This window comes from Botrytis byssoidea (genome assembly GCF_014898295.1).
Source record: "Botrytis byssoidea strain MUCL 94 chromosome Unknown BBYS_004, whole genome shotgun sequence".
Lineage (NCBI taxonomy): Eukaryota > Fungi > Ascomycota > Leotiomycetes > Helotiales > Sclerotiniaceae > Botrytis > Botrytis byssoidea.
The window spans coordinates 1,796,990-1,822,906 of record NW_024065845.1 but is presented as its reverse complement, the minus strand read 5'-3'; the positions used below and the strand labels follow the sequence as shown (position 1 = coordinate 1,822,906).

The 25,917-nt window shown below is 43.9% G+C and overlaps 11 protein-coding genes across 11 annotated transcripts; 5 read left to right on the top strand and 6 right to left on the bottom strand.

Moving 5' to 3' along the window:
- Window positions 1-179: 179 nt before the first annotated feature.
- On the bottom strand, window positions 180-4,418 carry EAE97_002660 (uncharacterized protein; the record flags this gene model as incomplete). Its single annotated transcript, XM_038873172.1, has 3 exons — window positions 180-4,136; window positions 4,186-4,297; window positions 4,351-4,418. The coding sequence occupies 3 exons, from the start codon at window positions 4,416-4,418 to the stop codon at window positions 180-182; spliced, it is 4,137 nt and encodes a 1,378-aa protein (XP_038736378.1).
- Window positions 4,419-4,954: 536 nt separating this feature from the next.
- Window positions 4,955-5,769, top strand: EAE97_002659 (uncharacterized protein; the record flags this gene model as incomplete). The annotated part of the gene is made up of 3 exons (XM_038873171.1): window positions 4,955-5,129; window positions 5,182-5,344; window positions 5,394-5,769. 3 exons carry the CDS (start codon window positions 4,955-4,957, stop codon window positions 5,767-5,769), a joined length of 714 nt encoding a protein of 237 aa, XP_038736377.1.
- Window positions 5,770-7,520: 1,751 nt separating this feature from the next.
- Window positions 7,521-9,713, top strand: EAE97_002658 (uncharacterized protein; the record flags this gene model as incomplete). The annotated part of the gene is made up of 4 exons (XM_038873170.1): window positions 7,521-8,233; window positions 8,294-8,794; window positions 8,870-9,346; window positions 9,404-9,713. 4 exons carry the CDS (start codon window positions 7,521-7,523, stop codon window positions 9,711-9,713), a joined length of 2,001 nt encoding a protein of 666 aa, XP_038736376.1.
- A 538-nt stretch (window positions 9,714-10,251) lies between these two features.
- EAE97_002657 (uncharacterized protein) lies at window positions 10,252-10,971 on the bottom strand (the record flags this gene model as incomplete). The annotated part of the gene is made up of 1 exon (XM_038873169.1): window positions 10,252-10,971. The coding sequence occupies one exon, from the start codon at window positions 10,969-10,971 to the stop codon at window positions 10,252-10,254; it is 720 nt and encodes a 239-aa protein (XP_038736375.1).
- A 183-nt stretch (window positions 10,972-11,154) lies between these two features.
- EAE97_002656 (uncharacterized protein) lies at window positions 11,155-13,539 on the top strand. The gene is made up of 3 exons (XM_038873168.1): window positions 11,155-11,448; window positions 11,503-11,929; window positions 11,979-13,539. The coding sequence occupies exons 1-3, from the start codon at window positions 11,283-11,285 to the stop codon at window positions 13,279-13,281; spliced, it is 1,896 nt and encodes a 631-aa protein (XP_038736374.1). The 5' UTR covers window positions 11,155-11,282; the 3' UTR covers window positions 13,282-13,539.
- A 261-nt stretch (window positions 13,540-13,800) lies between these two features.
- Window positions 13,801-15,110, top strand: EAE97_002655 (uncharacterized protein; the record flags this gene model as incomplete). The annotated part of the gene is made up of 2 exons (XM_038873167.1): window positions 13,801-14,138; window positions 14,207-15,110. The coding sequence occupies 2 exons, from the start codon at window positions 13,801-13,803 to the stop codon at window positions 15,108-15,110; spliced, it is 1,242 nt and encodes a 413-aa protein (XP_038736373.1).
- A 2,648-nt stretch (window positions 15,111-17,758) lies between these two features.
- EAE97_002654 (uncharacterized protein) lies at window positions 17,759-18,992 on the bottom strand (the record flags this gene model as incomplete). The annotated part of the gene is made up of 2 exons (XM_038873166.1): window positions 17,759-18,447; window positions 18,497-18,992. The coding sequence occupies 2 exons, from the start codon at window positions 18,990-18,992 to the stop codon at window positions 17,759-17,761; spliced, it is 1,185 nt and encodes a 394-aa protein (XP_038736372.1).
- Window positions 18,993-19,605: 613 nt separating this feature from the next.
- EAE97_002653 (uncharacterized protein) lies at window positions 19,606-20,725 on the bottom strand (the record flags this gene model as incomplete). Its single annotated transcript, XM_038873165.1, has 3 exons — window positions 19,606-19,999; window positions 20,051-20,600; window positions 20,674-20,725. 3 exons carry the CDS (start codon window positions 20,723-20,725, stop codon window positions 19,606-19,608), a joined length of 996 nt encoding a protein of 331 aa, XP_038736371.1.
- A 1,090-nt stretch (window positions 20,726-21,815) lies between these two features.
- EAE97_002652 (uncharacterized protein) lies at window positions 21,816-22,482 on the bottom strand (the record flags this gene model as incomplete). The annotated part of the gene is made up of 3 exons (XM_038873164.1): window positions 21,816-22,246; window positions 22,305-22,422; window positions 22,477-22,482. 3 exons carry the CDS (start codon window positions 22,480-22,482, stop codon window positions 21,816-21,818), a joined length of 555 nt encoding a protein of 184 aa, XP_038736370.1.
- Window positions 22,483-23,022: 540 nt separating this feature from the next.
- EAE97_002651 (uncharacterized protein) lies at window positions 23,023-24,795 on the top strand (the record flags this gene model as incomplete). The annotated part of the gene is made up of 2 exons (XM_038873163.1): window positions 23,023-23,130; window positions 23,185-24,795. 2 exons carry the CDS (start codon window positions 23,023-23,025, stop codon window positions 24,793-24,795), a joined length of 1,719 nt encoding a protein of 572 aa, XP_038736369.1.
- A 27-nt stretch (window positions 24,796-24,822) lies between these two features.
- Window positions 24,823-25,720, bottom strand: EAE97_002650 (uncharacterized protein; the record flags this gene model as incomplete). The annotated part of the gene is made up of 2 exons (XM_038873162.1): window positions 24,823-25,477; window positions 25,548-25,720. 2 exons carry the CDS (start codon window positions 25,718-25,720, stop codon window positions 24,823-24,825), a joined length of 828 nt encoding a protein of 275 aa, XP_038736368.1.
- Window positions 25,721-25,917: the final 197 nt, after the last annotated feature.

The window sequence follows — 25,917 nt, the reverse complement described above, 5'->3', positions numbered from 1 at the left end:
GAACATTCTAGAACACCATCGCACTATCAGCGTATGTCCTGCTACAAGCTTCGATCTGCAAATAGAAAGAGTATAACACAATATGCAATACAATGGGCGAACGTTTACAATTCTCGACGCAAAGAAGTCTGAAAGTAATACAAGACAGGTAGACGACAGGATCAAGATAGAGATAAAGATCAAGGACCCAAGAGATTATCCAAAGGATTTCGAACCTCATTGTTTACTGCTTCAGGAGTAGCAGAAGCTGCAGCTACATTGGTGCTCCCATCACCATTCTTTACAACTGCGGAATCCATCGTATCCCCGATTGCTTCGTTTCTCAAACCACTAACTGAAGCCGTCGAGCCTGTTTTCCTCAACGGCGATGCGGCAATCTGAATAGCTTTTTTGGAGTTACTACTGCTTCTCCTACTATCCAGACTCTTCGCCAGGGTTTTATTAAGCCCCTCAGCACCCGTACTCGATGATTTCTTAGGGCGACGAATCGTAGCTGTTGCATCTATATTTGCGCTAGCGACTGTGCTTTTGGCGAGACCAGGTGTAGATGGAGCACCTGGCTTCTCCTCCGAGGCATCAATGAGATACCAACGAAGACCATCGGAAAGATCGAATGGGTTATCGTCATCGAAGGAGTCGCCTGTGCTTGCGAAGGAACGACCATCCGTGATGGATTTGGAAAGATCAACTACTCTGTCCTGGATTTTATGGATTCGAGCTAATAACCAATCGCGAGAGCGGAGCTTATGAGAATCTTGTTCTCGAAGGAAGTAATGAGGAGCGCCAACGTTGAATGCTGCCCATGCACCGGTGGATTGATTTCTAGTTGGCAGAAATAAGGCTAGATCACCTTCTTTGAAATTCTTGAAAGCAATCTTCTCATGGGCTTCCTTTTGAGCTCTGTGGGACTTTTCCCGGTAAGCACGAGCATCTTTTGAATATTTCTTGGCTGTATATTCCATGTCTCTGACTCGCTTTGCAATGACCTCACAAAAGTTATCGATATCGAAGCTACCGATTGAATTGATGTAAGCGTCATACTTCTCACTTTCTGTCTCAGGATCGTCATTGTGCATCCAATACAAAAGGTCAAGGTCTCCACTATCGACCATGGCTTTCATTGTCGTCGAACCTGTCATGCTTCGCCTGAGCTTATTTCCAGCATCTGAGGAATCATTCCCGTTGATCATGCTACGATCAGGTTTTGGTAATTTCTGAATGATCATTGAGCCATTGTCTTTGGTGACCGAATAACTCAAACGCTCAAGTAGTCGGACAAGCTTATCGTTTTGAGAATACACTCGTTGTGTAAGGTCTTTTGCACGCGAAGTGCGTGAATCGAATCTGTCGTTCAATCTCTCAACTCTTTCTTGTGCAAATTGGTGCTTTTCTTGATACGATCTTATCTCTTCCTCGAGACTTCCGATACGAGAAAGTTGTCTAGCAAGATCCTCCGACAGAGATGTGACTTTGCGTTCCTCCTCTTCTAGACGATTACGTAGAGCCTCAGATCCTGTTTCGCCATCTGCCATCTTGGTTCTTATGGAGCTTAATTGAAGGCGCTCGTCAGTGAGCTCGGCCTCCAGAGCAGAGTACTTAGCTCTCTCGGATGCTAATTCTTCGCGCAAGGATTGCGATTCCTTCTCTTCGGTAGCAAACTTTTCCTTGTAATCCGCAAGTTCGGATCTCAGCTCCGAAATCGTCGTTTCTGCATCATCCCGCTGCGATTTTGCAAGGTTGTAATCGCGCTTCGTATTTTCAAGCTCGGATATCAAGCTCAGTGATTTGTTAGTCAACGACCCCGAGAGGGCTGTGAACTCCTGTGGCATCCTCAACTTGGGTGATAACTGCAAATGGATGTCTTGCAAAGTCTTCAGCTGATCTTCAGCAGCCGATTCTGCCTGGATCGTGCGGGATAATAGTTCCTTCTTCTCTTCTCTGAGAACCTGCATTTGCCTTTCCAAGGTCTCATTGGTCTCCCTCTGCAATTTTGCATCGTTTCTCAAGAAGTCAACCTGACCTTGAGCTTTTTGGGCCTCCGCGGCACTATCCTTTCGTAATTGATCCAGTTCATCTTGTAAGAGACGAACACGATCATCAACATCGGACTTCTCGTTCTCTCTGGAGCCGAGATATCTATCCATCTCGTCCTCCAGCTCTTCTAGTTTTGCCTTATAACGCTTGATGTCATCATTCAAAGCTTTGCGCTCGTCAATGAAGTCTTGTTGCTGTGCTTTGAAGTTCTCCGAAAGGTCGTGTTTCATGGAATTCATTTCTTCAAGTTGAGACTTCAACTCGTTCGCTGAGGTATTCTGGGCAGCAACCTCTTTCTCCAAGCCTGAAGCGCGTTCACGTTCAGTAATCAACTCCGCCTCCAAAGAAAGTAGCTTCTGCTGGAAGGCTGCTTCTTCCTCGCCTCGATTCGCAGAAAAGCGTCGGGATGATATCGAAGACCGTCGAGAGTCGTCATTCGGGCGTGATGGTATGGGGTTTTCCACACTGTGAACATCAGGGCTAGGAGTATTGGGTACTGAAAACACGTTTCCGATTGAAGTCCTGTTGGCTTGAGTTTGCCGATGCAATAGATCCTCAAGCCTTCGAATTCGACTTTCAGCGGTTCTCAATTTGTTCTCAAGCCTTGACTTCTCATCTTGCATACTTTTCAAGGCTTCGTCGTCCCCACGCATTAATAGAGCGCTTTTGCCAAGAGCTGATTCGTGAATACTCCCCGCCTTAAATGCATTTGCCCTCTTACTTTGCTGTCTTGTTGGGTTGTTGAGGTCCGAAATGATTCTCGAAATGTCGCTAAGCATCGGTGATTGAATATTTTCAGCCCTAAGGATTGCCAAAATGTCTTCTAAATCCCGCCGAGAAGCTTGAGGCCAATCGTCCTCTTCCCCGTGCAAGACGACTTCCAGAGCCATGACCTGCGTCTCAGGCTTTTCATCCCACAAAGTAGCTCCGACGTTCTTCTGCCACTTTCGTCGTCGCCTCGTTTCTTCTTCTTGGAAATTCGCCATTTCATTAGCCAAAGTCGAGGAATCTGATCTTACTTTCTCGTCCCATTCACTGCGCCTGACTGCTTCGGCCAAGAATGAAACAAAAGTGACCGGTAATGTGTCCAGCATTGAAATCAAATGCAAGGCGTTGACCCCATCACCATCCAATTCCAGGGCAGCAAATCGACTGTTGACTTCTGCAAGCATCGTTGTTAAGCTGGCGATGTCATACATGAACTCTAAGGATGATATTGCGGAGGAATTTCGCAACTTCGTAACGGTCTGCATGATTTCCTCCATCTCGATGGCCCTTTTAGATAGCGAGGGTAAAAACTTATCAGTGTGGAGAAGCGCCGATTTTGAAGCTTGTGAAATATTTTTCGGTGTGTTCGTAAAGCCAAGAATGGCTTCACAGTCAGTATTGACCTTTCTAAATATTGCCTCAATGTCCTCCAGTAAAGCAATAGGTTCCTGAGATTGTGGAATAGCCGCTCGCGCAGGACTTTTCTCGACCTTTTCAATTAGATGGTCAATCCTTCGCATGACCTCGTCCACTTCCTGTCCGGCTTCTACACTACTACGCTCGAGATTTTTCGAAATTTTGCCCAACAGCTTTCCAGACCTTTTGACTTCTTCCGCATCAACCAAGTCCGCTAAGGTGATTTGGCGCTTGGCCTTCGACAAGTCACGGCCTGTGATAAAATTAATCACGTCTGCAGTCGCAGGTAGCGACTTTAATCGAGCCATTGATATTTCCCAATCCCCGCCAGCGACGTTGAGTTTCTGCATTTCTTCGACGTAGTTTTGAACTTCGGCATTCTTTTGGTCCAGCACCCTGACATGCTTCTCCAGGTTCAAAACAGCGGTATCCACACACCGAGTAATCACCTCCGTTTCGATGTACCTTTGCTGCGCTTGATCCGACATGGAAGCACAATCTTCCACTACTTTTGCAGCCCATGCCCGTCTTTCGACGAATAAGTCTTGCCATGCTTGTAGGTCCTTCTCGTTTGTGATCGAATCTGGGGGTCGAGAAACAGTATATTTGCGCGGTAGGGGGATTTCAGAGATCAATGATTTCGCAGATGCTATAGAAGATTGCTGAATGATGCGCCTGTCATATACGAATATTTCTTGCTGTACCAAGATTAGCAATTGTAGGGCTGGGAAATGTCGGCGTGGGTACCTCTGAAGAAAGCCCTTGAAATCGCACTGCTTTGGCTGCTGCGGTAAGAGATATGTGATCGCTGGCGGCAATAGGTGTATACTTGGCCACCCACAACTTAAAATCGTCTAGACTTGAGTGCTATCAGCATTTATGATCGGGGTAGACATGACGTCGCAGACTTACGAGGTAAAGGATCCAGGGTCTACCTGAAGATGTTGGCCCGTGTGGGCAATGTATACGTGAAGTTCCATAATTGTATATGCATTTCACAGTTACAGCGAGTTGCCAAATTAGTTTTCCTCTTATGGGATGTAGAAGATGTCTTGTCGCATGTTGAAGATGCGAAGATCACAAGGCTAATTCGAGACCGCCGTAACTTAGCTTAAGCTTCAGGTTCGGCCGCCTTATCTCGGCAAGCCACACTCCAATCCCTTAAAGCTAATGAATGACTGGAAACGCCTCCGGCATATATAATATTTTGCAAAGATTTGAAAGGAATTCGAGTTTGAGATGGGGAGATATGATACTTTTGCATTTACCTTAATATATTGATTGATCCATTCCACATGGCATTTTCAAAAGTATGTGCTTTCGCGGTTTAACCTTATCTGGTACACGGTGTGCCACACTAAATGTGGCTGACCTCTGTCGAACCAATCTCAATCTGAAGATACCTGAGTATGGGGTTTTCATGGCATGATGAGAGACGCGTTCTCCACGAACAACAGATTGTGGACTTTGGAATTTTCTTGTAGCTTATGACTCGTAGGCAGATTTACAAATCAAGATGTCGCATCAAGAAAGTGCCGAAAGTATGGATGGAGTTGAAATGACCGGACCAGCCAACGACATACCTCCGTTGAGCGATCAAGAGAAACGCATTCTGGAAGTGTACGATAAATTGGAAGAACTTCAAGTCGAAATAGCTCTCTTGAAAGCTCAGGGTGTTATCTCTTCAGAGGGTTCGTCTCTATATATATCACTTTGAAAGCACGTGTCCTGACAATTTTTTAGAGCAAGAAGATGTTACCGATGAAGTTATCCAGAAGGCAGAGAAAAACCTCCTTGAGTCAAAAGCCAATTATTCATTGCGGTCGAAAATCATTGAGAATGTGATTATTGCCAATCCTATATTGAAGGCAGTTCATGCTGGTAGTAATGCTTCGGTCATAGAACAGTAAGATACTCCCTCCAAACTCCTTTTTGCATTCTTGACACAAGAGTAGGGACCTCCTACCACTCATCGAAAAACGTGATGCTATGTCTGAAAATCTGGCTCAGATATCTAGCAAAATTCAATCGTCAAGAGAAGAGTTGATGAGAGAGTCCAATGAAAACATTATTACAGGGAGAAAGAACATCGAATTGGCTACAGAAATGTTGGCTCTAGCAGAAGAGGCGAATAGTCAGGGGAAGGAAAACATACAGGATCCAGATATTCGTGCACAGTTGGATGAATTGGAAGGAGCGATGAAGAATAGTAGACAGAGATGGAGGATCATGAAGAATACTGCTAGTGCTGTGATAGTGGGTAGTGGTATTGATTGGGCCAGAGATCCCAAGTTATTGGAAATTGTCCTTGATGACGATGGGGATCAATAATGAGGTATTGCTTAGAAATTGTTATCTAGCATCGATCATGACAGGCATGATAGGATGCTATAATTATGAATCTGAACCCCAATGGTAGCAAATTCCCGTTCCAAAATGCAAATTTTGTTCCCAGCTATCAGAAAGGCAGTCGAGGTAGTTTAGTGTCTATAGCTTCTACGCGCGTTCCAGAAAATTAATCGATCATCTAAACTTTCCATGTGTGATTTGTTCACGAAAGCTTGCAGGGTAGAATTTTGCTACAGTGAATTCTGTCTACTCGTGTAAAGCTCGTAGCATAAATAAACTCTGTACCTATATTTTGACGTTTTGTTATCGTTCGTATAGGTAGTAAATTGAGGCTCAAAGCATGTGAGAATGGACCCTTGTTCCTTCAAGATAAACATGCACTAGGTAGGATATCGACGGGGACTGTGGGTTAAAACTTAAAGCTCCTTATTAATTCGTGATAAGTGAATTCTAAATCATTCATAGTGTCTACATAGGAGCCTAGGTAGATAGATAGGTGTGGTCAAATCTAACGACCAATAAGCGATAGAATTAGAGAAACAAGGTTACCTTGCACCACCGACTCAAAGGACACTTGAATGGTTACCTGTGATATGCCTAGTGCCGTAGATAGCTGCGTGATGCGCTCAAAGTTTGTGGAGGTCAATGTAATGTGTGGTTGTGTACCTCTTGTCCAAGTCCCATGTACACATACCATACTATTCGAAGGGTTGTGTAGCATCCCTAGACATGTTAATGTGGAAGAGGAGTTCGGCTTCTAGACCTTCCAGGGAATATGCATGGCAGACATACCTCCCACTGTTGAGACTTACATCTAAGGGGTGCATAGAACGCATGGAATGCCTAGAATTATCCTATAGAAAGCCCTCCTTCTCAAAATAGCAGCTATTAGGTTCATCATCCAATATATTTCTAGAAATGTATGAGTAGTCAGTCGTACGAGCTTGATCATCGCTCTGCTCCTTGATACACCCGAGACACCTTATACAGAAGATCGAGGTTACCACCAATACGGGTAGAGAATGGATTTCAGATTCATTTCTCCGATGTACAAGCTTCACTTCGGTCCAGCCTGCAACGCGAAAGCGTAGTACGAATGACGGTATGATATAATAGTTAATAAATGGGAGACAAATCGTAATATACTTGTCCACCTCTTTTGCCCCCTGATGAGTACCTGGGTTTTCCTTTTTAAAGCAAGCATTGATCAGAGTAACCAATAGGAGAACTATTAAGCATTGATTTTGGATCCAAAACGCTAGCACCAAGCTTCGCTACGAAAAGTTACATGTTACAGAGGCAAAGCCAGAGCCAAACGAATTTCATCCCTTTAATTAAGCCAGGGAAAAGGAAGAAGCAAGAAATCAGCGGTGCGGAAAAGCCTGAATGCTTCCCCCCCCTTTATAAATGTAGAAAACTTGTTTGTACTGTATCTGTATTTGTTGGACACACAACCACCCTTTTCTCAATTCAATTCTTTTGGAGAATCAGTGAGAACCAGTGAACGAACGTCTCGGCTTTCGTCTATCATCTATATCAAAGAGTAAATCACAAGAGAGGGGGTAGAAGCAAAAGTGAATTCATCGAGAACAACACACCAAGCGGCGGCACGGAACTTTTGACAACTAGCAAACGCGACTTCCTTACACTTTAATTCTTGTTCTCCAGGATCAAGACAACACTATTCCGTTTCACCAATATTGTTCCCTTAGATCCATTACAATACAATTAAGATGGATCCCAACAGCAGTAATGCCGGTAATAATAATCCCAATGGTAATCCGATGAACAACCGCCTTCACTTGAACTTCGGAAACGACAGATTCGCGCCAAACGATCGTGCATACCCGACGACCCCATCAACTTTCCCTAATCCAATATTTCCAGGCGGAGGTCAAGGTCAAGCTCAGCAAGCACAACAACAGCAGCAGCAACAGCAGGCTCAACAAGGCGCACAGCAAGCATACAATCAAGGCTTCGCGCCCCCCGCAGGATACTTCATGAATAACCAATACCCCCCTTCCTCGGGCTATCCGCAGCAACAAGCACCTGCTGGATATCAACAACAGCAGCAGCAGCAGCAACCCTACCAGCAAAGATCTGTTAATCTACAAAATGACGCTACGAATGGTCTGGCTCATCAGTTCTCCCATCAAAACTTAGGTGGGGGCAGAGGTTCGCCATATGGCAATCGTCAAGGTCAAGCATCGCCAGGGCAAAGACCAAGAACTGCTGGAGCACCAGGTCAGCAGCCAGGTTACTCAAACTACTTGAACCCTATGCCGACTCAAGCTTCACAACAAGTTCGTCCAGAATTTCAGGCAGCTCCAGAAAGAAATCCTGATCGATACGGCAATTTGACACAAAACAATCAAAAGAAATGCTCGCAACTAGCTGCAGACTTTTTCAAAGATAGTGTCAAGAGGGCCAGAGATCGAAATGTTAGGTGAGATATTCCAAAAAGATTGATGTTGATACTTGTGCTAAATGACTATCTCTACAATAGACAAAGCGAAATGGAGCAACGTCTCTCTGATCCCAACCAATCCCAATCTCGCCGAGAACAAACATGGTCGAATGCAGGCAAACAAGAGGGCAAGTATCTACGATTTTTACGAACCAGGGACAGACCTGATAATTACAACACACTGAAGATCATTGGAAAAGGAGCCTTCGGAGAGGTCAAGTTAGTGCAAAAGAAGCAAGATGGCAAAGTTTATGCTATGAAATCTTTGATTAAAACTGAGATGTTCAAGAAGGATCAATTGGCACATGTTCGTGCTGAAAGAGATATCTTGGCCGAGTCGGACAGTCCTTGGGTTGTTAAGCTTTTCACAACATTTCAGGATCAAGATTTCCTTTATATGTTGATGGAGTTTTTGCCAGGAGGAGATCTGATGACTATGCTTATCAAATACGAGATCTTCTCTGAAGATATTACGAGATTTTATATTGCGGAAATTGTTTTGGCTATTGAAGCTGTACACAAGCTCGGCTTCATTCATCGGTAAGTTGATTGATAATAGGAGGGGATCGCTTCGACCCCTTTTATTTTTTCAGTTTCACATACTAATTGAGATAGTGATATCAAACCAGACAATATTTTGCTTGACAGAGGTGGGCATGTTAAATTGACTGATTTTGGTCTATCCACTGGTTTCCATAAACTGCACGATAACTCTTATTATCAACAATTATTGCAAGGAAAATCGAGCAAGCCGAGAAACAACAGACAGTCAGTCAATCTCGACGAAATCAACCTCACAGTCAGCAATCGAAGCGTTATCAATGACTGGAGAAAGTCTCGAAGAGTCATGGCTTACTCGACTGTTGGTACACCTGATTACATTGCTCCAGAAATTTTCAGTGGACATGGTTATTCCTATGATTGCGATTGGTGGAGTCTTGGTACGATCATGTTCGAATGTCAAGTCGGATGGCCTCCTTTCTGTGCCGAAGATGCCCATGACACATATCGAAAGATTGTCGCCTGGCGCACGAATCTCTACTTCCCTGAGGATGTTCAACTGGGACCTGAAGCCGAAAATCTCATTCGAAGGTATGAACACGTTGACTGCTCTCTCTTGAGTTACTAATCTAACTTTGTGTGCACTAGTCTTGTTTGTAATTCAGAGAATCGACTCGGACGAGTATCAGCAGACGAAATCAAGAGCCACAAATTTTTCCGTGGTGTTGAATTCGATACTCTGCGTCGTATTCGTGCTCCATTTGAGCCCAAGCTGGCTTCCAATGTTGATACCACATACTTCCCAACTGACGAGATTGACCAAACTGATAACGCAACCCATCTCAAGCAAGCTCAAGCTGCAGCTGCCCATAGTGGTGCTCCTCGAGAGGAAGTACCAGAGATGAGTTTGCCATTCATTGGATACACATTTAAGAGATTCGAGTCTAACTACAGATAATCGTGGTCCATCTCTCCACTATTCGATTGGGCGGATCCGCCATGGAGCTGACCAGCTACCACACAGGTCAAAGCATGAATATCTGTTATTCTACCAAGTTTTCACCTGGAGTGAAGTATTTCTATTTCCTAGTTGTCAATACATGGCCTTTTAAAAGTCAATCTATCCAGATACCATTGATTGCATGTTCTGCAAGATTACAATTAGACGTCTGACATCTAGCGGTCTGTTTCTTTTTCCTGATTTTATTTCGACTGGATGCACACATGAGCGAAACAGCCTGGTTCTAGACTTCCAGCATAGGGGTGGGTTTTAAGGTTGGGAAGAACTTTTTAAATGTGATCATAGTGGGAAATATTAGGTTAAAATCGATGTACCTGGGTATACCTTGGGAAACATCTACACTTTCAATCAAAAAATGAAATAATATCAACTACTTGATTACACCGTCCCTGGTGATGTTCCTGTGATATCATATTATAGTACAATTTAGCCATTACTAACTCCCACGAACTCCATGCAATAATGTCCTCTCATTTTATCTGACTGGAGCCAAGCCCGGCACGCCACTGTATCTCTCCTCTCTCTCCGTTTTGAACATGATCTGGACCCAAAATTCTTTCAAATCAGAATCCCACCAAGTCCAATACCTTTCATTCGAGCGGTCAATCTCTCTTGCCTGCAACTTAAACCCGCAAGTCTCATAAGGTTCCGCCGCTACCAGCATATACTGAAAATCCTTATCAGGGTCCTCCACCTTCTGCTCGAAAGCACTCATAAACCGGACCCGCGGTTGCACATCTGACACTATTTCGGGATACTGCAACTGAAATAACAATCCCTGCTGTCTTGTAACCGGATCCCGCGTCTTCGTGATCTTATACCCAGGCCTTCCAATCTTCACCATATTCTTGCGAACACTGACTTGCGCTCCTACCATTCCGACAGGTAAACCGGTAATGGGGTCGATCCCCGACCGTCCTTCCTTTTCCTCGCGTGCAGCACGTCGTGCGAGATTCGTCTGATGCTTGCGACCCTGGGTATGCGCAAGATAGGAACCATCATTTTGATGCACGGTGAGACAGAGTCGACATTCGAAGGAGCCGACGTGGTTCTTGAAGAAGTAGGGGTCTTTGTCTAAATCGATAGTCTCGAGGGCGAGTTTGCGGAGACGCTCACGACGGTCGGCATTGGTTGCACTGGTGGAAGCGACACCACCACCGCCGAATTTACTACCGGCGCGGTTTTGGTAATCCATCTTGAATAGGTGATGAGGGTGGAGATAGGATTCAAGGCTGGTGAGCTTGAAGATTGATGAGAGATAGTAATCGTGTCAAAACTTCAAACTTTGATATTTGGGAGAATTAATCTAGTAGTCGCAGTCTCGGAATTGATATCGAATCAAGATCGCCGTGATGGAAAAAAAGCTTAAATGTGTTGTAGAGGTGTTGCAATGGGAAAGTGAATGTTGATGTCGCGAAAAAAAGTTCGGCTGTGGTTCAGCCTCTCTTTGCAAGGCTGCAACTTTATTTCCAAACGAACACAATCCATGAATGAACCCCTTTCACAATGTCACAAAATCACAACTATCGCGTGGGTCAACGGGTATCATTTCAAGGACAGTTATGTACAATCCGATACATTGGAGAGGTCAAGGATACAGAGAAGGAATGGCTTGGAGTTGAGTGGGACGACCCTTCGCGGGGTAAGAATGACGGGAAAGGGTACTTCAAATGTCAGTAGTTGTCATGAGAGATATCTTTAGGATTGGCTCCTAATATATACATAGGTTTGAGTAATGCACCAACTCCAGCAAGTTTTATACGTCCTACCAGAAAACCAGATCCCGAGCAGAGCTTTGTCGAAGCGGTATTTCATAAATACGCTTCTGGAGATGGCCTAAATCCCGACAAGCAGATTGTTATATCGGGAAAAGTAGCAGAGGAGATTGGATTCGACAAGATTGCAGAGCAGCAATCTCAGGTGCATGAACTCAAAATTGTTCTGGTTGATGGTCAGCGCATCAATAGAGCTCATACTAGACTTCAAGATGCCTCGCCAACACAAGTGGTGGCTAAAACAGCGACTAATCTTACAGTTGGGGAAGCATGCCCAAGTATTGTTGAACTTGATTTGAGCAGAAATCTGTTTGTATCTTTAGATGAGATAGAAAACATTTGTTCGCAGTTGAAGAATTTGAAGACTCTTAGACTAAAGTAAGCACTCCCAATATTGAGTTGGGCTTGACTAATATCATTATCGTAGTGGAAACCGACTACAGCTTGACACAAGCAGAATGTTAAATGCAATCATGTCAGGATCAAGTGAAGAAGTTTTCAACATGATCAAGGCTCTGGAGGTAGATTCAACATTACTTGATTGGAATGAGCTTTGCATACTCCTGCAAAGATTCACTTCCACGGTGTCTCTGACTGCATCCTCAAATGGCTTCAAAAGATTGAGTTCGCCCATCACGAGTCATTCTTTGGCCTCTTTGACTCTTGAGTATAATGACTTCACATCACTGGCGGATTTGGAGGTATTGACTCAACTCACATCCCTCGAATCTTTGCTTCTGAAAGGCAATAAAATACATACAACGGGAACGATGACACCAGGGGCCGTGAAGTCTTCCACTCCCTTAGTCTTCAATAATAAGTTATCATATATCGATCTATCTTCCAACAAAATCAACAGTTGGGCTTTTGTAGATGAACTCGTTGATATTTTCCCTGGCATGACGTCTTTACGAATATCCAAAAACCTTATATATCCGGAAACAAGCGCCGAATCGACAATGGGAAGTCTCAACGAGGAATTCATGTTGACACTAGCACGTCTTGGGAACCTTCAAAAATTAAACTTTAGTGGGATTACCCCTCAAGATCGGAATAACGCAGAATTGTTCTACCTTTCCGAGATAGGCAAGGAACTTGGCGCTGTAGATTCAGAGCAGGAATCTACAGTCCTCTCTAAACACAAACGATACAAGGAGTTGTGCGACCTTCATGGCTCCCCCGCAGTAGTGAGGAGAGAAAAGGCAGAGATCAATCCTGCGTTTTTGGAAGCACGTCTGATCAACTTTACATTCTACGTTCCTGCAAAATCTGAGATTGGTCAAAAGGAAATCGTACTGGTGAAAGAGATTCCTAAAGCATTCAGCATCTATCGAGTCAAGGGGATTGTTGGGAGATTATTAAATCGTAGGCCATTAAGTTTGAAATTGATTTGGGAAACAGGAGAATGGGATCCCGTGGCAGGGTATGAGGATATTGACGAGTATGATGACGATAACGCTGTAGACAATGCCAGAGAAGCTTTGGCTCCTGCTGGCGTGTCTGATCTGAATCGAAAACAACCCAAGAGAGAAGATTCTAGTATCGCAATTGACAAAGCTGTTTCGCAAACTCGCGGGCAAGTAGGGGTGTCAAAGGCAGGCAAATTCATGAGAAGAGAAGTGGAGTTGGAGGATACAACGAAAGATGTTGGTCTTTGTGTAGATGGCATGGAGGCTAGGGTTAGAGTGGAATTCAAAGATTCGAGGAAATTCCCTGGCAGGGAAGAGTGAATTGAGATGAGTATATCTTAGCATGCGTTTGATACCCGATGGCACAGATTAACACAGAATAGAGGTAGGGGATAACCCCGCCAAACTGCGGTATGCTTAATGAATGTTGTTTCCCCATTGCGTTGACAATCTGATTTGCGATTTTCACTTGAACATTCTTATGTTTTGAATCTCCCCAAGTGTATGGATGTTGGTACAAGCAAAGAGAGTTTGGGCGTTTCTATCGAACAAAGTTTGTCTGAACGGCATACACGAGAAGAGCGTTTTCGGATACTATGTTTTACAATTGATTGTATAGTACAATACATACTTTACAGGGCAAACGAGAGCAATCGCTCATAGTTGCTCGGTGTGAGACTCATTTTACCTAATCTTAAGTTGTTCATCAGCATTATATATCTATCTCTCATGCACCTTCAGCCTTTATCCTCCGTGCTACCCACCATACATCATACATACCCATTAATCAGACGAACAGTCTTTCAATAAACTACCGCAACCGATCGCAGGTAGACTAACATGTCTACTAAGACCAACAAAAGAGAAGCTCGGGACCGCACAGTTCAAGATCTGCCGGTCTTGACCCAAGGTCCTCGACCAGGCTACTTCATAGTCCGCAAGACGGGACAAGTCGTACCGCTAGTGGCGGTTGATGAACTACCACCAGGTGTGGATTTAGTAGGGGTACCGAGAAATTTAGATTTAGTGGAGACAGGCGGAATGTTGAACTTGGGATTGCAGGGAGGAGCACAACCTGGTGCTCCGGGTGGTGCAGGGTTTTATGGATTGGTTGGGTTGGAGGGGGATGAAGAGGGAGATGAGTATGGAGATGAAGATGGAGTGGTGGGAAGTAGTGGGTATGTATCCGTTGTCGAGTTAAGAGGGGGAAGGTTTGTGGTGATTGTGTGCTAATTATCGAAATCAGATCAGATACTGCAGTTTCTAGTCCTCTTGTACTACCCATCCGATCCTCCGCGTTGACCACAGCCACAAATACCAAAAATCTATCCACAAAATCACATTGCCCTCCAGGCTTGTCGACATCCATCCACGCTCCTTCGCGCAACGCCACATCGACATTAGAAACACAGCAACAAGGACAACAGCAAACATGTAGACATTGGTGTACACATAATAGGAGATGCAAGTGGGCAGAAAATTGTCGGTATAAACATGAGATGCCTAGAACAAAATTTGAACTTGGATTGATTGGATTGAGTGATTGGCCGAGTTGGTTTAAGGCGGAGAATTTGGGATTTTTTCCTGGGCATGGGAGGGGGGTTGATAGGGGAGTGGAGAGATTGGGGGATTTGGATGTGGGGGGTGGGATGGAGAGGAAAGAGAGGGAGAGAGGAAGTAGCAGAGTTGGGATTGAAATGGAGAGGGGATCTGGGATGGGAGTGTTGGAGGGCAAGAGGGTACTTGAAAGATTGAGGGAGATGGAGAAGCTGCTTAGGGCTAAGGTTGTTGGGGGAAAGGGTAGGGATGAGAAGAGGATGGATGCGAAAATCAGAGAAGAGAAGAGAGTCAGAGAAAAGGAAAAAGAGAAGGTCAAAGAGAGAGAGAGGGAAAGAGAAGAAAAGATGGATATCAGAAGAGTGGAAGCGAGAAAGGAGAGGGAGAGGATGAGAATAGAGAAAGCGAGGGAGAGGGAGGCTTCGAATAGGATCGATCGGGGAGATTTAGAGGGAACGAGAAAATGGGAGGATGATAGTGAGGAGGATAGTGATGATGAGGTAAGTAAGAGAGGAGGGGATAAGAAGGTGTTGGAGCAGGTGGAGAAGGGTAAGGGTTCTGGTGGGGAGAAGGAAAAGTTGGTTAATGTTTGACAGATTCTGTTTGGAGAGTGTGGAAGACTTTAGAGAGAATTGTTTTGGGAGTTTTTATGATGTCTAATGTATTTCATATTGGAGAATAATATTTGGTTTTGCGCTCCTAAGTGGGAATAAGTACTGGGGTGTGATGCTAATAGGAGGATTACTTGATCTCACTTTGAAATCACGCCGTTGGACCACCTAATGGTAAATCCGCCTTTTTGCTCTTGCTCACCCTTCCTCTTTCTGGAAAACTCACGGCATTTTTGTCAGCCTATTGGTATTTAAAGCAGAAAAATGAGGGATTGGTGAAAGATCCAATTGGAAGTGGACACCAAGGTTACTTACACTTATTACAGGCCAGTATATTTCCATATTTCATACGATCAAAGAAAGGTGTGGATGTTCTTGAAGGAGAAGGGAAGTTCGGGGAAGAATCAAGGGTTATACAGCTCCATTCTCATGAAGATCATTTCACCATGTTTGTGTGTTTTTCACTGTCACTTTCCATGCGCAACTTTTCATTTTGACCGACAATACTTCAGAAAGTCACATGAAGTATCCAAGAGAGAACTTATGCCTTCACTTTTGAGCATGGGGAATCAAGTGCTGAATGAGCGAATGGTAGAACTTTAACAGTTTCTGAAGTTCCATGTTTGGGAGGTACTGGCGAGTATCAAATCCATAACTCCTTGCCGGGTTAATGTAGCTTCTTTAAATTGGTAAATTAAGTGGTAACGAAAACTTGGTATGTAAATTAAACATTTGTATCATCGAAGTCCTTAAAGCTGCTTTTCAAATGTTTCAACCCTGACCGCAAATGGTCCCGGTTCGCAAGGTAGATTTGCGGAGTCTAAATGAAGTTAATGCTAATCGATTTGTGCAAATTGAAGATGAAGGCTGATGCTGAGGTTACGCGAAAGTTTTTGCTATCACGGTTTGTAATCTAAATTGTATGTGAAGGAAGAGAACGATAGTGAGAGATCAATGAGAAAATACGAAAGTGAATTGAAGTTCTAGTCGTCATGATAGTTAGCTGCTTTCTTAGTGTATAAGTAAACACGATTCAAGATCAAGATGTGAAGTATAAAGTATCACCACATGAGCATCCTTAGTTACAGTTACAACGACTGGTATCATGAAACACAAAACCATCTTGCCTAGAGGCAAACTTCAGCTCTGCAGGTTTCAGTCGCACCCACAGTCTGTACAACATCGAACTAGACTACAATGATTGACTTCTTTGATGAAAATTATCAGTGTATATATAGAATGGATAAAGCTTTGTTAGAGGAGAAGGATTCTTGTATCATCAGCAGTGTACCAAAGCCTTGTCAAGTCGTCAACTTTCCAATAAAACATTGCAGAATACAACTAACGCTAGGTATCATAGACTTAGCAATAAATAGCGAGGCCTACAACAGAACTCTGTATTCAAAAGGCTAGCTCAGCTGTGCTCACTCCTCTCTGTAACACTCCCTCAATTTTCAGCCATAAGACTTACCACTACCTGTAATCCGTCCCTTTGTTGCACATCTAGAAATTGCGCACACTGTATTTAACACTTGACTGATATCACCAAGGGAACAAACAATAATGAGTCTACAATAAAACCATCCGTACGACTACAATGGGCCATATCATATCTATCTTGTTGCAGATCTATAAAATCTGCCCCAGACTGACTGGGCTACTAACATCAAGAGAACTAAAACCATCCTCGTCTTTGTTCTATATCATATCAGCAACCTAGCATATAATACCTACGGATGCCTACCCAACAAAACAATACTTACCAAAACCAAACTCATCACAAAACCAACAACCAAAGTCTACAATTAAGCGAATTTTCTCGTCTCCATCTCATTACCCACCCGAAAGAAGTAACAAGTCTTCAAGAAAACGGAAAGACAGATATTCATCAGATTCTAGAAAGTGATTACGCCAGTATCATTACCATCCTACCCCCTTAACTGTATCTTTCTCTTTCATTGCGAAAATATCTGAAGTAACCCATCGTCCTAAATTCTGACCCAACAACTGTTACCCCCTATGCGCCTAGGTAGGTAATGCGATCACTTTCCCACAGATTAATCTTCAATTTGCTAGTCATTTGATACTCACAATACCTAGGTACTGGTGGTACACTAATAAGAATGAGTTTCCAAAAAATCATACTATTCTCGTCATCAACATGTAGCTACCTAGTATTTCAAACAGCTAGGCGTTTCGCTTAGCCCTATGAACATATAAAGTTAAGAGCTCTATGATCATAGATAATTATTAAATCAAGCACCCGTCTTATCATACTCTAGCACCAGTCATAAATGTACCAGATCTCACTAGAAACTATTTCAGGAATTATTATAATATTAAACACCGCTTTAATGTTTTGGAATCCTGCCAGACTATTGATTCACACGGAAGCAGAACCTCTACGTGACCATCCTACACCATTGCATTGCCCCAGAAAACGCCTTGCTTGCAATAATTTCCCTCTGATTATCCGAATTGATATCAGACCGTTTCATAAATATTTCGTAACCCAGTTTACTCCTCCTAGCCCACTTGTTATTCCAATAGCCTTCAGACGTCTGGATATACAGAAGCTCCCGAATACATTCTCAGTTTGTATACCCTTTTATTCCATGCCTTTCCCATCCTTAAGCCTGCGCCATGGAAGTCAAGACCTCCGCCGCATCTGCTTCAACAGGCCCTTGACTCTGCTCCAATGGCGTCAGATCCCTAGGTGAAAATGGAGTCCTACTTGGAGACATAGCCGTATTTGGTGTGTGCTCTGTATAGTCAACCCCACGGATACTGGGTGAATTTGGTTCTTCGTTCATAACGTAATCAACTTCCTCCCTGGGAAGCTTCGCAAGCTCAGCAAACGCCGCCTTTCTTTTCGCCTCCATTTCCAAGTCTTTTGCAATGGCAACATCAAGTAGAATTTCCTTCTCCTTCCATTCGTTCCTCCTAATTTCTTCCATGATCTCGCATTGCTTTCTTAGCGCCTCGCCTTCCTCCTCCGCCCATTGTATTTGCTTTCGTAGTAATTTCCAAAGCTCAATTGGCCCTTTCGCTTCTTCTTCCAAAGTGAATCCCAATTCAGGAGGATATGATGTAGCCATTAACGAGGGTTCAACTAAGGGTGAGATGTGTGCTCCTGCCATTGGATTTGAATCTGGAAATGGTTTCATGACGACTCTTGGTTGAGGATGTCTAGGTAGGCCTTTTGAATGGTCTTGAATATGTTTAGGAATAGGATCGGAAGGACGAAGAGCTTCGGTCTCGTGAACTGTTCGCATATGTTTTGCAAGAGCATCAGAACGTGTGAAAGCGCGGTCGCATTCTAAATTGGCTGTTAGCTTTATTCTAGAATCCAGTCGCAGAGAACGAACCAGGTAATGCGCAATAAAATGGCTTTTCTCCAGTATGGCTTCTCATGTGTGCCTTCAAAGCATAACCGCTTGCTTGTGGTTGACTTTTCCTTGGACAAGCCAACCATTCACATGTGTATTTTTTCGGTCTAGAATCAATGTGATCGTGATGTAAATGTTCCACCAACTGATCCATATCTCCAAAATCTCCCTTAGTGCAACCAAGCCATGCGCAAACAGTTATTTGTTCGTGTAAATCATCTAGGGCATCTTCAGGTCGCTGAACGATGCTTGGAGAGTCTGGAATGTCTCCTTCGGTATCAGTAGAACAATAACCATCTGTTCCATCCATTTTGATACGAGATGTGGCGATGCGCAAAGATTCGTCGCTGCTTGTTTTTTGCCTTTTAGCAGGCGGCATGTGAGCATCTGCAGCCATCCGTTCGTTGTCCTCGTCGTCAAATGCGTCTGAGGAAAGATCGGAGAGGGGAGATCCTGGAGGTGAGTCGTCGGCCATGTTGAAGAGATCGAGCGTAACACTTAAATAGTAGAATTATCGACCGTAATTATGTCGAGGGTGAAAGTTGCAAAGGTGAGGTGAATGGTGAAATATCTCGAATTCAGTTGGTATTTGAAGAAGCTTTGCGAATATGCAGTTGGGTTGTACTGAATGATGTCGGTCGCGAAGCATCAAAGCCAAGAGCTCGCGGAAGTTGCCGTGTAGCTTGTAACTTTTAATCATCCATCCACTTTTTTCAATTAGACCTGAGAACATTTTCTCTCTTCAACAAAATATCTTAAACTACTCTTCGTCCCATCAACTTTCTCAATTGCAATGAAATTTGCTCGGGAGACATAGCAACAGTACTGTGGCTACCTGCGAGATTCGAGAGTGATGATTATATAGGTAAGCTCATACTCTATTACATTTATTTTCTTCTTTTCGCGATGATGAATAACCCTCGAGTTCTGCAATTCGGAATGATACAGGCAACTGTATCTATAAGTCGACAGAAACACATTACACAATTTATTCTGAGCTTTACAATTTAATCTGCATTCTTTGCATACTACTCTACTTCACTCTTGTTACATGATCGCTAACTTCTCCCCACCTATCAAGGCTTTTTTTAACCTTCTAGATGTGCTCGTGCATGTTCCGGATAACGATGGCCCGAAGCTGGGAATCGTTTTGTTATTAAATCAAGCTCCGCCAGGTCGTCTGCAGTTAAAGATACCTCCTTTGAATTCTCTGCGACACGATCGATTGTAGTGGCACCAGGAATTGGGATGATTTCTGGGTTGCCGTCTTTCTTGGAAATAGCTGTGAGCCAATTGATAGCGATTTGAGCCGGTGTGCAGTTCTTTTGTTCTGCAATCTTTGTCACAGCGTCAAGAAGCTTCTTGTTATTTTCAAAGTGCTCTTCCTGGAATCTCGGATACTTTCGACGCATATCGCCCTCGGGGATATCTTCTAGCTTTTGAATTGCACCGGTCAACAAACTTCGGCCTAACGGTGAGTATCTGTTTTTCATTAGCCATACTATATCATCCATAGAAATCAGAAATACATACGCAACAACCAAAATATCATGTTCTCTGCAAGCTTCGGCAACCCCATTTTGAAAGATATCCAACGTATTCAAAGAAACCTCAACCTCACAGGCCACAATCTTTGTAATCTTCGCGGCCCTCTTGACCGTCTCCGCCGAACACTCACTTAAAGAAATGCCTCCAATCTTCCCCGTCTTCACATATTCCTCCTCCAAAACCTTCATCGTAACCTCAATCGGGGTGTCTTTATCCACTCTTGCACATTCAAAGATGTCAATCTTTTTCTTGCCCTTTAAAAGTGCTAAACACGTATCCACACTCTTTCTAACACCTTCTGGGCTTCCATCAGGAACAAATTTCTCTAGAGCCATACCACCTTTGATGCTCAAAACAACTTTGTCTGCATCTTCTGGATATTTTTCAAAGTAGGCGGCGCAGATGGTGAGAGAATTGTATTCAGGAGTTCCGTAGAACTGGCCTCCGTTCCAGAAGTTGCAACCTTTGTCAAGTGCAGCTTTCAGGGTTCTAATGGATTCTTCGAGGGGTTGAGGCTCTGGGCGCCAAGAGAGACCTGGAGAAGACGAGGTTAGTTTGGAATTGGGTTCGAGAGAAATTGGGAAGAGGGGCGAGGAGGAAACACAAACCCATCATGCCATATCCAATGGTACCAATGTCTTTTCCTAGTAGTTGAACCATTTTTGCTGAATTTTCTTATTTCGCTGAAGGGCTGAGATTTTGTGTGGTTTTGAAATTGAGTGTTTAATTTTTGAATTAAGGTTTGAGATTTGAGATGTGATGGAGGGGTAGCTCAGTTACACAACTGTTCAATTGTAGGAATAGTGGGGTAGGTAGCTCTTGCTGGAATGCAAGAAGTAAAGTGGGAACATCTATTGTCTTTATAAATTTTATATCGCCATACAATGCTTTATCTACCTGCCCAAAGGGTTCTCAAAATACTTGCCTAGGTAGATTTGTAATATCTATTCAAATCATTACATCATCAATAAAGTCCCGATGCAATCGATCATGGGAAATCCACTTCAGCATCATCGGTAATAGGGGCGCGGTGCGGCTATTGGCGAGCTCGGGGTTAATAAACTAAATCCATGAATTTGGGGTTGGTTTTTTCAGGGTCAACGATGAAAACATGTGAAGGTGGAGATTATTGTGAGTTTGAGATGTTTATTGATGCATAACCTGGTAGGTATGGTAATACTTCAGAATTTAAGATTTGTACAAGTTGTACTCTGGTGTCGTGCAGACATGCCAATGTAACACAACACCAAAATGGCTTACGGAAAACGGACAACCATACGGAGAAAACGTCCTTGGCTGAATCTATTTCCGATACTAACTTTTATTGCGGTAATGGAATTAAGAAACGATCGAGGAGATAGTTGATAAATAATCGTTAATGCCGTGCTTTGTAAGAGTGCTGCTGACTGCAGCGTTTCTAGCTGTTCCAAAATGATGCGAGGGAGCCGTTTGTGGAGGTGATTTTGACTTTACTTTGACATAAGCATGGGCATGTAAGGTGGTGGGATGCGGCGTATGTCTGATAGTCCAATTGACAATTTGAATCCTTCCAAACAGCATGCGGAGAGGTATATAAAGTCTCAGCATAACACCATATGTCATATAACTCTCGTCCGGTTCACAACACGGTGTTGCTGATAGTATATGTCTTTCATTAGAGGTAGTCGCCGTATCCAACTTTTGTTACATTCCTCAGCATTTCAGCCATCTTCGTCCCTCAAAACCCTTTCAGAACCCTTTTCTCAGCTCCTCACAAACCCCTCCTGTTAGCCCTCTTCCTGGCACTAGCACTCTCCTGATTCCCAAAGGGAAACCCACTCGTCCTCTTATCCGCTCCAGTCTTTTTGCTAATTCGTCCATGCGATGTTCCAAAAAGTAAACACCACCCACCAATCGCAAATAGAGTCGTCGAACCAAGTGATCCCAATGCAAATGCAAAGGTACCCATTGTTGTGTAGCGCGCATAGCAGTGAAATGCTATGAGACCGTGATAAAGAATGCTAATCGTGAGAACGGGGACTGCGTAAGGAGCTTTGGGGTCGCTTTCGGAAGAGGTGACTGCAGAAGAGGCAGTGTCGGATATCGAGGATGTGAGGGGAACAGATCCGGTCAGGAGAACAGTTAGTATACCCAGGGTCAGTAGGGTGAAGCCAAGTGACCGGGAGAAGTATTCTTCGAGAGCTAGGCGTTGTTAGAATATAGTTTTGAGGTTGAATAGAACACAATAACATATACTTACTGGTAGCATCTCGATACTCAGGTGAGAGCATTGTAATTATGATCGTGGGTGATATGATTAGCGGGAGGGATTGTAATGCAAGCCATCCTGCCGTTCCATACGTATAAGAGTAAAAGACCTATTTAGTAGTCAGTAAACTAGACTCTCAGCATTCGAGAGAGAAAGTACATACGTCCATGATTGCTGTGATTATTGAAAGGAGCTTTGTCTGTATTCTCAAGCTTTCAGTCTTTACTTATCAGATATCAATATTGAAAGACTTGGAAAGTATCAGTTCAATTAATGGTCAGAGTGCCTCTTATGTGCATTCAGCTCTAAAAGCTCATCCCAACATCTCAGGAACAATAATCTTACGTCATTGTTGTTGGCCCAAGGCAACAATCTGAGTCTATGAGGCATCACTGCATCTTTAGTGAGGGGCTGCTTTCTACAACCCTTGTCAACGCCACCATCTCCGTGCTCCGATCCTCGCAATCAGTTTTGACGAATTATCTTAATTGTGATTGTAAATGATTTCCAATCTTTGAATTTTTGTGAAGATAACGAGACTAATCCACCTTCAGGATTCATACATCTCCGACATCCTGAAATTATTGATACATTTTTTACTTTCCAAACCTACTCGCAGGAACAGAAACTCGGACAACATCGATTTTATAAGAATAATACATCAAAAGAAAAAGCGCCGCATTCAGCGTCCGCACCCCTCATCGAAATCATGAGCGCGATCCTCTCAGCAGACGATTTGAACGATTTTATATCTCCAGGAGTCGCATGTATAAAACCCGTCGAGACTTTGCCTGCTGCGAAGCCTTCTGCGGATAATGTATGCATATCCTCATCCTTCGCCTCTCAACCTATCCCTAATGTATCTGTCTAGGAACTCGAAATATCCTTCAACACCGACGCCCCCCTTCCATCTGATTTACCCCCTGCGCAAATATCTCTCACAGACTGTCTCGCATGCTCAGGATGTGTGACATCCGCCGAAGCCGTTCTCGTATCTTTACAATCGCATGCTGAAGTATTATCCCAATTAGATTCAGCACCTGGTCTTCGCCTACATAAAAGTGCGACGGGTACAGGTGTAAGCGTAGAGGGACTCGAACAAGGGGGGAAAATATATGTCGCAAGTGTAAGTCCACAATCGCGAGCAAGTATTGCGGCTACTTTTGGAGTCACCGAGCGAGAAGCAGGTTATATGATTGAGCATCTACTCAGTGGACCAAAGGGAATAAAGAATCGAGCGGTTTATAGGAATGCGTTTCAATGGGTTGTTGATACTAATATTACAAGGGAGGCATGTTTGGTACTTGGAGCTGAGGAAGTTGTAGCTTCCATGAATGGCGCAGAAGAAACCAAGAAACCTATTTTGACTTCTTCATGTCCTGGATGGGTATGTTACGCGGAAAAGACACACCCACACGTTTTACCACATTTATCACGGATGAAGTCACCACAAGCATTGATGGGAACTCTTATTAAGACGACGTTAAGTCGAAAACTTGGCATTTCACCTGACAGGATATGGCATGTAGCGGTTATGCCATGTTTCGACAAAAAGTTAGAGGCTAGTCGAGAGGAATTGACCGACGCCGTTTGGGAAGGGACTGGAACTCGGGGCGTTAGAGATGTTGATTCTGTTATCACGAGCAAGGAGTTACTCATGCTTGCAGATTCTAGGCGTATCGACTTTTCCAAATTACCTCGAACTCCATTACCTTCATCCTCGCACATACCATTCCCAGATCCAACAATAAACTCTTTTCTTTTCCCATCTAATCGCAGAAGCAGCGGTAATGGTAGCCGCGAGGCTGGTTCTTCTGGTGGAAACCTTCATTATGCCCTTCACTATTTTGCATCGCAGCATAAGGGATCATCCGTCCAGACAATCAAAGGCCGTAACGCAGATGTTGTGGATTATACTGTTGTCGCAGATAATGGCGAGATATTACTCAAGGCGGCTCGATACTATGGATTCCGGAATATACAAAATCTTGTTCGACGATTAAAGCCAGCCAAACCGTCTCGAATGCCAGGTGGTAAACCAATTGGAAGTGCCAGGCGGCCGAATGGTAAAGCTACTGGTCCCGATTATACGTATGTCGAGGTTATGGCTTGTCCGGGCGGGTGCACCAACGGAGGTGGTCAGATTAAGGTTGACGATCCAATAAACACAAGTCGATTGGAAGGTGATGCGAAACCTGGTCCACAAGAACAGAAACTGTGGCTGGCCCAAGTCGACGAGGCATACTTTTCTGGAGAAGAAAACGCTGAGCCCTCGAGTGTAGATGAACGTGATGATTTAGTGGAAGGAATTTCACCTTCATACATTAAAGATACCCTGTCGCATTGGGCGACAATAACGGGCCTAGATCTGGATAAATTGGTGTATACGACGTATAGGGAGGTCGTCAGCGATGTCGGTAAGAATGCTGGTGACGCAGAAAGGGTGATAGAAATCGCCAACAAGATTGGCGGAGGCTGGTAGTTGATGACTCTAGAGCAGAAAATCAACTCATTTTCCACCTCGATTTGTGAACTCGAATCCTCTGCCTGTCGCATCAGGTCCTCTTGGTGCTCTAATAACTTGTTCGTTCTCTCTTGATGTTGGTGTAGACGTGCCTGATCCCGGTCGTGATCCTTCTCCATTTCTAGATGTCTTTTGTATTGTGAACGATCCGGGCTTAGGTGTATAGTTCGGATCGAATAATTCTTTCTGTCCAGTTCTACTATCTGGCCTACTATCCGGTCTCCGAACATCATTTCCTCTACCTCTTCCTCTTGTTTGCAGAGGGGGTGTTCCATTCCTGGGAGTATTATTGCCGCTACCCCCTCTCCCATTTCCAGAATTACTTCTTGGTGAAGAACTTGTCCCTAAGATTCTGGCTCTGGCTTCATCGTATTTTCTTTGCTTTTCCTCTCTTTCACGTTGCGCCTTTTCGCGCAGTTCTTCAGCACTTGGTCCTGCGACAATTACTTCCTCTTCTTCCTCTGCTTCAACTGTGGTCGTTTTACCAGTACGAGGATCTATCTTAGTAACTGTTCTAGGAGCGGGCTTTCGAGATAGAAGTGTAAGAGGAGCTTTGTAAGGTGTAGCTAATGGGACAGGTTTGGCCAGATTTGGAGGGAGAAGGAATGGAAATTGTTCCGAAAGGCCGCCTGGAGTTTCGCTATTGAGTGATTGTGTTAGTTATTTAGAGCGCAAAACAATTTAGACTGTAAGCCTGTAGCAAAACATACGCAGATTCCCATATCTTCTTGTTAGTCTCCGCATGTTTTGCTAATCGTTCAGCCTTAGAAATTTTGGGTTCGTCCTCGACCGCTTTATTCGGTGTGGGTGCTGCATCCCACGCATCGGCTTGAGATTCCCAGTCGTCGTCCCAAGCACTAGGGGCTGATGTTTTTTTGCTCATATTCTGTTGGATTTCGTAAATATCCGTATTGGTTTTTATCTGGAGAATTGAGTGAAATGTGATGAGTTGTGGAGGGATGATGAAAATGGAGGGGTGTACATTTTGGGTTTGCAAGGGATGTGGCTTGGTGTGTGGATACACAACGCTAGTGCTAGCTAGTGTAGCCTGCAGGGCAAGGCTGTGGGGTGTTTAACTTC

What these genes read in the sequence shown, in the direction of transcription:
- EAE97_002656 (XM_038873168.1), top strand. Translation starts at nt 11,283, where the DNA reads ATGTCACAAAATCACAACTATCGCGTGGGTCAACGGGTATCATTTCAA. An exon ending in CGGGAAAGGGTACTTCAAAT is followed by an intron (nt 11,449 to 11,502) that starts GTCAGTAGTTGT and finishes ATATATACATAG; the next exon opens with GTTTGAGTAATGCACCAACT. An exon ending in TTGAAGACTCTTAGACTAAA is followed by an intron (nt 11,930 to 11,978) that starts GTAAGCACTCCC and finishes TCATTATCGTAG; the next exon opens with TGGAAACCGACTACAGCTTG.